Source organism: Microtus ochrogaster, linkage group LG3 (assembly GCF_000317375.1).
Source record: "Microtus ochrogaster isolate Prairie Vole_2 linkage group LG3, MicOch1.0, whole genome shotgun sequence".
Classification (NCBI taxonomy): domain Eukaryota; kingdom Metazoa; phylum Chordata; class Mammalia; order Rodentia; family Cricetidae; genus Microtus; species Microtus ochrogaster.
In genome coordinates, this window is record NC_022029.1 from 42729335 (window position 1) to 42742178 (window position 12844).

Consider the following 12844-nt stretch of genomic DNA (forward strand, 5'->3'; position numbering starts at 1 on the left):
GTGCAGGCATACATCAAAGCAGAATGTTGTATACACACTAAATAAATAAATCTTTAAAAAAAAATTTTAGGACATAAATTAGTAGGTATAGATTTTAGATTTTGGGGTAGTTCCTGTGAATATACTCATCTTTGTGTCTTCCTTTGTATAAGTCACTGTGATTCTAGGATTCATTCATTCATGTCTACCATATTCACTTAAATATGTATCTGCCCCTCAGTGTGTACATTTGTCGTCAGTGTTTTGGAGATCTAAGATAAAAGCGTGTACAAAGCTGGGTGTGGTGGCACTAGGAAGTATTTTCCAGCTATATGGGAAGCAGTGCAGAAGGATTATAAGTTTGAAGCCATGTCTTTACATCTTTTTTTGAAGGATTTAGGATGTAACTCAGTGGTAAAGCACTTGCTTAGCTTGAGTGAGGCCCAGGTTCAATTTCTAATGCCCCCTAGCCTCCCTACTCCCAAAAGTGTGTACTTTGTAAATAGTAATGTAGAGTATAGAATTGAAGGTTTCTTTAGGTAAAAAGAAAAATTGTGTGATATTTAAAGAGATGAACATTAATTTTGAATTAGGACAGTCCAGCAAAATTTCAAAGGGAGGGTACAAATTGAAAAAGAAGAAACTAAGTATCAAACATGATATTTTTCGTATAGTAATGTTGTAAGCACATCTGTAGAGCTTAAAGAACTTAGATGGCTTCATTCATATCCTAAATAGAGCTCTGAAGTTGCAAATCTTATTTTTCTTGTGCTGCACCCATGGATTTTGTCGTTTCTTTTGTATTTACACAGTTCACATATGTAGCATATTCCTATAGTTAATATTTCTTTTTTTTTTTTTACATCAATGAATGTCAAATTGGAGGGAACATTTCTTAAATCCTGTATTCCTGAGTCCCATTCCCTATCCTTAGATTTTTATTTGGTCTTCCTTTCTCCATCCAGCCTCTTTATCATTTTTTTTAAACTTTTTTTATTTAACTTTATTATGTTCGTTGGTGTGAAGGTGTCAGATCTCATGGAACTGCATTTTCAGACAGTTGTGAACTGCCATGTGGGAGCTGGGAATCGAACCCGGGTCCTCTGGAAGAGCAGTCAGTGCTCTTAACCGCTGAGCTATCTCTCCAGCCCCCTCTTTATCATTTTGAAATACAGATTTGACTCCTTTGAGTTGATTTTGCCATAATTAGGATATGGGAGAATGGCTGGAGAGATGGCTCAGTGGTTAAGAACACTTATTGCTCTTGCAGAAGACCCAGGTTTAGCTTATAGTTCCCATGTGGCAACTCACAACCATCTGTGTAACCCCAGTGCCTGTGGATCTGATGCTGCCTGGCCTCTGCAGCTACCACCAATGCAGGTGGTACACAGACATACACACAGAGAAAACACCCATACACACCAATAAAAAAATGAATAAAAAGTAGATAAAGGGGAATGGGTATATATGCTTATATCTAAGAGATAAAACTTTGGAGTATGTTTGAGAAGAAAAAGTGTAGCTCAGACTGATACATTTGTGACTAGGACTCATTTTTAATATGTTTATTATAATAGAATGAGATGAAAGTACTGTTAGTAAATAAACATTTTATATTATAATAATACGTAATATATAATATAATAGTAATTTTAATAATTTTTGTTACCCACCTCTTAGGATATTACCTTCCAAATGATGATGGAGAATTTTATCAGTTCTGTTACGTTACCCATAAGGGTGAAATTCGTGGAGCAAGTACTCCTTTCCAGTTTCGAGCTGCTTCTCCAGTTGAAGAGCTCCTCACTATGGAAGATGAAGGAAATTCTGATATGTTGGTGGTGACCACAAAAGCTGGCCTTCTTGAGGTGAGCACCTGCAGTGAGGCGTAGAGCTCGCCTTGACTGGCATTGTGAGACTTTTCAAGTTACGCCAATAGGGGCTACTAGAAGCAAATGTTTTAAAACTAAAATTACAAGTGAATATACATATAGAGGCCTGAAGTCATGGTTGACTCTTCCTCAGTCTCTCTCAAGCTTAACTTTTTGAGACAGGGGTTCCCATTGAACTTGAAGTTTGCCAACTGGGCTAGATTAGTTGGCGGGGCTAGTCTTTGGTCAGATTCTTTTTGTGGTTCTGTAGGCATTGTCAGATGAGTAACAAGAAGGTTTAGGGCTTGAAGGTACCCTGTGATAGTAGCTAGTGTAGTAGGAAAGCCTTGGAGAGCTCTTAGACCAGGTCTCTCATCCTGTTCCCGCTCCCTGGGCTTTCTTCAGGTGGCCTTGATCTTGTTTGATTGCTGAATTCTTCAGATTTAGGGATGGGACTGTCTGGGAGAGTGCAGTGAAGCAGTACATCCTACTATAACTCACATTTTGAAACAGTGCTGTTTCACTGGTTTAATGATGCCATACGTTTTAGTTTGTAAATAACTACTAAGTGAGAATAAAATCTTTTTTAAGATCACATTTTCTACTTTATACCTGAAAGCTAGACTGCAGCTTAGAATAATGTGATTATTTTAGTCCCTTTATTATGAAAATAGCATTCTAGATTGGTTCACTATATTTTTGTCAATTACATCTGCTTTTCATGTATTGCTAGTGATTGGTTTTTCTTTATAGATAGATGAATCTTTAAAAACAGATACCATATACTTTTGATTTTTTTCCTTGTTTACATTTAAGAACTGAGACTAGAAAGGAAAGTCAAGAGGTTACTGTCACACACTGTCTTCCGTTGTCAGGCTTTCCCAAGACAGTCCATCCAGGGGTTAGAAGGAGCCAGTGGTCTTTCACTGTGAATTCCTTGTCCTAGAAATTCCTCTCTTATCTAAATAAATGCAGCTTTTATAAGGTGCTGGAGATATTTTGTAGTGACCACTGCCTCTGATCAGGTTTTTAGCCTGGTATTTGAACACTAGTCAGGGTACTGACATAAACCCTGCTCTCTGAGTGCAGTTAGCATTAATACGTGGGTTTTGAGTACTTGTCAGACCACCCTTCTCTGAAGCCCTGCATGTGAGGGGCATTTTGCTGCCTATGTCTCTGGAGAGTTTTCTCTAATTGGGACACAGCCCAGGTTTCTTGCACTTTTTCTTTGTTCCACAAAGGCTGTGCTATAAAGAAAATTTTAATTGCTACCTCTTGGGAAATGTTTCTGAGATAAAAATGGTTTTATTTTCTGACAAGTCCTTTTAGGATTCTACATTAATTGATATCTTTAATGATTTTTTGATCACTGTAAATTAAAAGTGATTAATGACAAATAGTCTTAGAACTTGTGAACCTGGATTGAATAATAGCCCCCTCAAAAAAATATTTTAGGGGTCATAAGGGCTGTTGGACCAAGGGATATCTATTGGGTGATAAAATTATTGTAATTTTCTTAGTTCCAATCACAGGAATGGTTGGAAAGGAGACTGCATTTATTACAGGTGCTTGCTCTGAGGTACTTAGGGGTGGAGTGGCCAGAATTTTGTTTGGGACAGTTTAGCAAAATAAAATAAAATTACATAAACTAATGAATTAATACAAGCCAGATGTGGTGGCACGTTACATTATCTCTGTATTCCCAGCCTTTGGGAAGCAAAAGTGGGAGACAGAGATTTAGGCAAGCCTTTTTTGTTAACCTCTCCCAAAAGAATGAAATGAGAAACATGGTAGCATATTAGTGATGATTAATGAATTCATTGTATGTGTTCTTAAAAAGATTTCAAAGTAGAAATTTGGGAGCAGAAAATAGATGTATGTAGTTTTTTTGTTTCCCATCTAAGTACTAATTGTACTCGACCCTCCTTAGTTTCTGAGACCAGAAGCGATCTGGAACATAAACAATTTGGGTACTTAAACCAAAAAAGAAAAAAAAGCAGTTAGGGATTAAATCCAGGACTTTGACATATGTTCGGCAATTTGTGGAACTCATATCTCCAGACCTAGATTTATGTTAATTTTAGTTAATTTATACTCTTTAAATTTTTCCTGTTAAGTTTTCATAAATCCTTCATGAAATGTTAAAAATTAATCACTGAAGAAGTTTGATTCTGATAATTTTTTTATTGTACTAGGTGAAGATGATCATAAGTAATTTCTAATCTGCTAGAAAGTTTTGAATGAATTTAATGCCAAATTAATAATGGTATTAACCCTTAGGATTTATGTACTTGCTTGGTCTTAACTTTCCACTGGCTTATTGGATATCATATATTACAGATAATTTTCAATAGGTATAAAATTTGAGTGACTAAATAAACTTTTGCCTTTCTTTGAAAATTTCATACATTTATGTAATACGTTTGGATCAGATTCACCCACCACCATCTTTTCCCAGTTCTCCTTAATCCTTTGTCAGCTTTCCCACTTTGAGAACACTTATTCTGTGCATTTTAGTGTGGTATGTTGGTGCAAATGGAGTATTCTAAAGGATTTTTAGCAGTTTAGCTTTCATAAGTTATTTTAGATGTAAGTCACTTACATCTGTGATTCTATAACCCTGGAAAGCTTATTGTGGGGACTATTGGGGGAAAACATTTATCAGCTAAACACTTCCTTTGTAAATTCTTTTTTGAATCTTTATTTTTCTCTACTTAGAAGCAAACTTTTTTTTTATAAGAAATATTAACCGTCTTATGACATGTTAGGTCCTTTACTGTAGGTGGTGTTTGATGTTTTCTTCTGGAGTTTATATTTTCCTGAATCAAGTAGTTAGCAGCTGTAAGTTGGTATATTATTGTAGTCTTAATCTTTAAATTAGCATTTTTAACTCAAGCATTTGTGGAGTGGGGGCTGTCTCTGCAGATCCACATGAGACAAGAAATGAATGCACTTCACCGCGACTCAGTAGCCCGTGTTAGTTCAAAATTCTAGACTAGTCTGACATCAGGCAGTTTATTTAGGCATTTTTAAGTACAGCACCATTTTGGAAAAAAAAGTTTCCTGGTGACAATTGTCTCAATACCGTGTGCACAATAAAACTTAAAATGTGACTGCATTAAAACTCTTTTGCAAAGTACGTGTGACCTCTTCCATAAAGATGGATTCTGTAGTGTATACGGGCCTGGGGGGAGGGCAGTATCTAGTGTGGTCTCATACACATAGAGGTGACCAGGCTATAAATAAAGTACGTATGACAATTCCTAAGTGTGGATTGTATTGACTGGGAAGCAAGTCTAAAGATAAAGGTCTAGGGAGGAAGAGGCTGGGATAAACACCATAGTCTGGGAGATTGAGGTGTGACCTGGCTGTACAGGAGAGCACAAGTCACCAGGCTCTTAACTACATCTACTCCCAGCCTCTGTCTGGAAAGCGGTGTGCATCTCTTTGTTAAAGAGACAACTCTGCATGTTAGCATTCCTGGTTCCCCTAGTCTTAGCTGTGAGCACAAGGACTTTGTGCCGTCGACACAGTTGGCTATGTTTGTATATCTGTAACTCCCACGTGTACATTTTTCTACCAGAGCACAGCAGACTGAATGATACGTAGTAGGTAGAATGCGAACATTGGCGAGTTCACTTTTAAAAGTAGGAAACTAAAATTGTAATATTTTATGATGAAAACTAATTTATTTGAGGTTTTTTAAACCAGCTGAAAATTGAGAAGACCATGAAAGAAAAGGAAGAATTGGTAAAGTTGATCGCTGTTCTTGAAAAAGAAACAGCACAGCTTCGAGAGCAAGTTGGAAGAATGGAGAGAGAGCTGAGCCATGAGAAAGGGCGATGTGAACAGCTGCAGGCTGAGCAGAAGGTTTGTTACACTGTTCCAAAAGGGAAGCAGTTGGGGCTACCGAAGATCAGATCTTGAAGAAAGTCGCTGTGTATGGGTGTTTTGTCTGCACGTATGTCGCTGTACACCATTTTTTTTTTTTTTTTACTCAGTGACCCAGTCCTCGAACTCTTGAACATCATCCTCTTCCTTCCCAGTGCTAAGATTACAGGCATGAACAACCACGTCAGACTTCTTACAACTGTTTCTCAGTATTTTACATCTAATTCTATATTTGCTAGATTTGCGGAGGGGTATGGGGTGTGAAAAATTCCTATAGAATAATAAACACTAAATAAATGGAAGGTAGAATGAAAAAATTAAAATTACTCTCCAAATATCATAATTTAACTAGGAATGGTGGCACGTAGTCAGGAAGACTGAGTTCAGGACCAAGTTCACAACAGCATAAGCCACACAGTCAGAGCCTTAACTCCTAACACCCAAACAGCACAAACAAGGCAGAACGCAGTAACCTGAGTAAAGTTCCTACTGTGAGAAAGGCTGTAAATTACCCTCCAAACAAAACCAAACTCCCTACCTAGTTAAAATGGGCATTCTTATTTCTTGAACAAAGAAAAATGACTATGTAAAAAACTGGGGTTGAGTTTAAAACTGAAAACTATAGAAAGAGATGTAGCCACCTGGTCATTGGTTATGTAATAATTCTCACAAAATAATTTTTAGTTGTAGAAAAAACTCCTAAAGATTATATGTATCACCATCTCAATGTTGTATCCAGTTGGATAGCCTCATGCCTATGGACAGGACTGAAACTTTTTTCAGTTGTGAGTTTCTTTATTGGACTTCTGGCTAACAAGGCTTACTTAGTATTACTAATTTAGTCATTAGTCAGTGTTTCTTATTCCTTTCCCACCCTCCTTCTTTTCCTCTCCCATCTGTTTCTTTGAGACAGGGTCTCTTACGTAAATCAGGCTGGTCTTAGGCTTGCTTATCTAACCTCAGCCTCCTGAGTGTTACCATTATAGGTATGTGCTGTCATGCACAGCTTTTAGAAAATGAAGATACTTTGACTTTCCAGTTCTTTTAGTGTATAGTTTTTCATAGCAGGACCTTTGTGTACTTTGTTACACTTGACTCAAAATTTTATCAATTATCTAGGAATGAAACTTAGAGGGTTTACTTAATTGCCATAATTCATGTGATGAAGATGTTTTAAGCTTTAAAGTATCTGTTTAAAGTAGAAGGTTCTATTTTCATCTTTTATGTAGGTTGTAACAGCTTTGAATATTTCAGTCTTTTTGAATGAATCATACCTCAGAGAACATGAAGAGCAGTAGTTATATAGGCATGTGTTGTACTAGAATGGGTATTTTTTTTTAAGTTTTATTACTTTTTTTTATTGAGAAAAGGAAAAAAAAAGTTTCCCCCTTCTCCCACCCTCCCATTTCCCTCCTCCTCCCCCCATTCCTCTCCCCCTCCCTCTCCAGTCCAAAGAGCAGTTAGGGTTCCCTGCCCTGTGGGAAGTCCAAGAATGGGTATTAAGCTCGATAGTGTCACATGAGACCTGAATTGTCACTGACTTAATAAGTGTGAGATGTCAAACACAAAAGGAAATAATTAAAAATTTTAAATACAACTTTTGTTGCCTGCCCTCGGGTGGAGAAGTGACATCAAAAAAGAGTTCATGTAAAGCAGGGATGGAGAATACATGTTAATAATTGATAGTAGTAGTTCAGGCTGGACATGGTGGTGCACACCTACGATCTCAGGATCTCAGCACGTGGGAAGCGGAAGTAGGAATATCAGAAGTTCAAGGTCAGCTTCAGCTACATGACAACGTGACATTATTTAAGAACAACAACAACAAAAAGCTACAAAAACTTGGGAGCTGGTGAAATGGCTTAGTGGTTAAATAAATTTGTTCTTCAGTCAAGAAGATCAGGGTTTAGATTCCAGAACCCGCAAAACATGCTGGGCATCACTGCAAAAGCCCCTACCCCAGTTTCAAGCTGGGCAGAGAAAGGAGGATCACTGGGGCTTTCTGACTCCCAGCCTGGTCAAGAAAACTCCTTGTGCTCAAGGGAAAGACTGTGGGGAGTGATAGGAGAAGACTTGGTGCCTTTTCTGGCCTTTTGTAAGCATGGGCTTGCACATCCTGCGCATACATGTGTCATAGCTTCGTTCGCAAAAATGGAAAAAAAAGGATGAGTGTATGTATGAAAGTTTAACTGTTAGAATTTTGGGCTTATTTTACAGTCTTGGATTATACAATTTGAAAGAATAAATGTGAGATTGAAATTGTAAGAATTCAGAGCCAGATGTAATGGTACGTGCCTGTGGTCTCAGCACTCTCAGCACCTAAGAGATAGAATGAAACCCTTTTCACACACTTATTCATTTGAGACAAGGTCTCTCTCTATCTCCATAGTCCTGGCTGTCTTGGAACTCTCTCTGTAGACCAGGGTGGTCTTGAACTCACAGAGGTCCGCCTCCCAAGTGGTGGAATTAAAGGCATGCACCACTACACTGGGTTTCTTTTTTTTAATGGAGAGGTTTCTGAAGTATACTCAATTTTGTTTTACTGAAAGATACTTTATTGTTGTTTGTAAGGACTTTCTTGAAGTATCACAAAGTTTGAGAATGGAAAATGAAGAGTTGATGAAGAGATACAGTGAGGCTACATCTAAAGCTCAACAGCTTGAAGAAGATATTGTGTCAGTGACTCATAAGGCAGTTGAAAAAGAAACTGAGCTAGACAGGTATGTCTGGTGCTTTAAAGAAATGACTTCAATGCTTACAAAGTTCTTTATGGTTTATATTAATGTTTTTTTTTTTCTTAACACAGTTTGAAAGATAAACTCAGGAAGGTACAGCATGAAAAAGAACAACTTGAATGTCAGCTGAAGACAGAAAAGGATGAGAAGGAGCTTTATAAGGTAATAAATAGGTCTGTTCCTTTCTTACGCCCATTGGCTTTTTGGGTTGAGAATTTGAGAGCAGTGCAGCTGAGCTCCTGATCACTTGTGTCTTTATAGTCAGGGGAATGATGGGCTGTAGTCAGCTAAACGCTTGCATGGGACCTTGGGGAATATATGTTCTTGGCTGATCATGCATTTATAGGGAGGTCCTCATGGCTTTTGTAAGGAGGCCCTTCAGTTATCTCTAGACGGCCTCTTTCGTGTTTCATAATCACGGCAGTTGATTTCAGGGTGAGTTGTCCAAGATGGGAAGGAAACAAGAGGAAATCATAACTGTAATGCATATTGTCCCTAAAAGCTAGTATTTAGAAAATTTGCTGGTGTTTTAGGTATGTAGTAGGTACCGGATAATTAAAGAAGTTTAATGGTAATAGGATAGTTGTTTATTAAAGTTTACAATAGTTTTTACCTTTTAAGAATATATATTTCTTCAGAGATAATCATATTTTTTAAAAACTTACATTTGTTTAATGTGTGTGTGTGTGTGTGTGTTCAAGATTGTGAGTACATGAGTGTGGGCATACAGAAGCCATGGTGTGTGTGGAGGTCAGAGGACTTGTTCTTTCTTTCCTGCCATATGGGGTCTGGGGATTGAGCACAACTGTCAGGCTTGGCCACAAGTGCCTGATCTTCTCTGCCAGTCCCTGATCATATTTCAGATTAGCTTTTGAAAAAAAAAACTGTCAGATTATAGTGTTTTTTTTTTTTTTCCGAGACAGGGTTTCTCTGTAGTTTTTTGGAGCCTGTCCTGGAACTAGCTCTTGTAGACCAGGCTGGTCTCGAACTCACAGAGATCCGCCTGCCTCTGCCTCCCGAGTGCTGGGATTAAAGGCGTGCGCCACCACCGCCCGGCCAGATTATAGTTTTATAGAATTTTCCCACTGCTTGTGAGTCTTACCTTTTGAAAATTTTCCATCTTTTTAAAGCATTCTTGAAATTAGGACTAAATTAGCTTAACTGTGGGTGAAAATTGAGACTAATTTTCTTATCTGAGAACCATTTCCTGTAGAAAGTTCTAAATTAATGGCTGGAATATTGCTGAGTAAGGTATTTGCACTTAAGTATGAGAACCTGAGTTCAGATCCCAAGAGTCCATATAAAGCTGTACACAATGGTAGGTGTCTCAGGGTTGTTATTGCTGTGAAGAGACACCATGACCACGGCAACTCTTATAAAGGAAAACATTTAATTGGAGTTGCTCGCGTACAGTTCAGAGGTTTAGTCCACTATCATCATGGTGGGACATGACTGCGTGCAGGCAGACATGGTACTGGAGAGGTCTCTGCTACATGTTGATGTGCAGGCCACAGGTAGAAGACTGTCTCTCTGGGTGTGGCTTCAGCATACGTGAGCCCTCAAAGCTCACCTTCACAGTGACATACTTCCTCCAACAAGACCACATGTATTCCAACAAAGCCACAACTCTTAATGGTGCTCTGCCCTTTGAGGATAATTTTCTTTCAAACCACCACAGCATGTGTCTGTAATCCTAGTTTACTATAGCAAGGTGGGAGGTGGAGATAAGTGAATCCCTGGAAGCCTATGGGCCAGCTAGCTTAAATGTATTCAGTTGTGAACAAGAGACCCTATCCAGAGAAGGTGAAAGACAAGGACCAACATCAGAGGATGTCCTCTGACCTTCACGTGGGCACCATAGCACGTGTGTTCCGTGACACCTGCACACTCACAAGAATAGACGTACCAAGATTTTTAAAAGTTTGAGATAAACATTCTAAGTTATCAACCTCAAGTCACTTTTATGACCTGATAATTAATGAACATTAGTGTTTTAGAAGTGATGCTGCAAGTTTGGGCTGTTGACAGAGATATTTCATCCCTAGGAGCAGAAATTAGTTCTTTCTGTAGCTATAAAGAGTGAAGTACAAAAAGCAATTTATTTTTCTCTAGCACATAAAAAATGTGCATGTGTGCATGTGTACATGTATGTGCATACTCAATGTGGTGAATACATGATGTGTGTGGGAATGGGAGATATGTTACTGTTTACCTGTGCAAGTTAGAGAACTACTTTAGTCTCATGGAAAATAAACAACATAGTACTTGTTGTAAGCAAAAAGTGGAATTGGGCTGGAGATGACCCATTGGTTTAAGGGCTGTTTTACTGAGGACTAGAGTGTGGTTCCTAGCACTCAAATCAAATGGCCTTCTCATATAACTCTGATACCCCTGGCCTTTGTGAGCACCTAACACTTGTTTGAACTTATCTACAGACTTACATATATACACATCATTAAAAGAAAGATACATCTTTTTTTTTAAAGTATAATTGTTTAGATGTTTTAGATGTAGCCCTTTTAGTTTACAGAACTTTTTTGTAGTCTAATTTTTAAATATGTCTATAGCATGATGTTTCTTCCCACCCAAAACACACAAACATTTATATTTTAAAATAGAAAATAAGTGATTGAACTGATGGTAAAGGCTTTAGAGATCATGTAATATAGTTAGACATTAGATTGTCTGTCTATAGCTATGGGAAACAGAAACCTTTCAAAAGCTGTGTTCTGCTACTGTATGTCTGGGTAGCCATTTTGCAGAACTTGGGTCTCCTGAAACCCAGTTCCTCCTTTGGCATTTTTGGATGAGAAATAAATAATGGTATTTTAAACTTCGACTAACTTGAATTATGATGCTAACAAGAATATTGTTGATGATTTCAAACACTGTTATCACAGGTACATTTGAAGAATACAGAAATAGAAAATACCAAGCTTATGTCAGAAGTACAGACTTTAAAGAATTTAGATGGAAACAAAGAAAGCATGATTGCCCAGCTCAAAGAAGAGATCGACAAACTGCAGTCGTGCTTGGTTGAAAAGGAAAATTTGTACATGGCTCTCCTTACAGCCTCAAATAAAGTAAGTATTTTAGAAAAATGTTGAAGATTGTGAAACTTATCTTTTGTATCATTGTTTTTACTCATGTTTTATATTCTTCCCAGCTTCTTTTTAAAAATCCTCCTTCCTTTTTAATTATGATTTATTTTATTTTTACTTATGTATCTTTGTGTCAAGCATGTAGTCACCTGTGGAAGTTGGAAGAAGCAGTTGAATCCCCTGGAGCTGGGGTTATTCAACCATCACTTTTGAAAAAGTTTAAGACCACAACAAAGTTACTGAACACCTCCTGCCTCCAGTACCTAAGAATTGGGATTATAGGCACCCACTACCTACCTGGGCTCTTGCTTTATGTAGCATGCTGTATAGAGCTTGTCCTCATCTTTCTTTTCCAGTAGCTACATAGTATTGCATGGATACATTTATTTTATTTTAGTGTTTAGCTTTTATGGATGAATATTAGGTTGTCTCAGCATTTTGGTATGAATTATACTGGAGATATAGTTAATGCAACATTGAAAATGTTAGAAGTCTATGACATTTACAATTCTTGATTAAGTCTACAGTTGCTTTTTTAATCTAAATGACTGCAAATGCAAATGTAAAAAGTATATTTGATTAGATTTGATTTAATAAGATGCTAAAATATCTTTAAGCATCTTTTTTTGCATTTAAGCAAGACTTCAGTGAAATGCATATTTTGAATGCTGAGGGAAATGATTACTGATTGCTAAAATGTTTTAGGAGATTGTAATGTCTGAATTTATGATTCTAAAAGGATTTAAATAGTGATGAGTATACAAACTAAAAGTTAGCATCCTTTGCTGTATGAATGTAGGATTTTAATTTACACATATGTACACACACACATTTAAATTCAAATGAGAATGTATGAACATGGAATGTATCTGTGTATAGTTTCCCAGAACTTTTTTATTTTTCTTTTGAGACAGGTTCTCAGTCTATAACCCTAGCTGTCTTGGAACTCAATATGTAGGTCATGTTGGCCTCAAATTCATGCGACTGGCCTGTTTCTGCCTTCTGAATGCTTGGATTAAAGATTCTTGGCCCCATACCTAGCCTAAACTTGTTTTTGTTTGCTTATTTGTTTTTGAGTTATAAATATAAAATGCTACTATGGATATACTTGTGGAGCCTTTTGATCATCTTTATAGCTGCACAGTATTTTCTTGTTTTTAGAATCTGTGTAGTCAGTACTTCTGTCGTTTATTGTCTTTAGCTTTCTGAGCATACTGCAGTCAGTATTCTTATATAGCTAAAGTGAAACTAGGCACATGGTTAAGTC

At 37.3% G+C, this 12844-nt stretch overlaps 1 protein-coding gene across 1 annotated transcript in view; it reads left to right on the top strand.

Annotated features, from left to right (window-relative positions):
• The window catches only part of Tax1bp1 (Tax1 binding protein 1), a 61841-nt gene that overhangs the window by 20894 nt on the left and 28103 nt on the right, over positions 1-12844 (top strand). The window contains exons 4-8 of the mRNA XM_005360823.3: positions 1660-1847; positions 5562-5720; positions 8313-8461; positions 8548-8638; positions 11377-11559. Coding sequence (XP_005360880.1) covers positions 1660-1847; positions 5562-5720; positions 8313-8461; positions 8548-8638; positions 11377-11559 — 770 coding nt within the window. The remainder of the gene's footprint in view (positions 1-1659; positions 1848-5561; positions 5721-8312; positions 8462-8547; positions 8639-11376; positions 11560-12844) is intronic.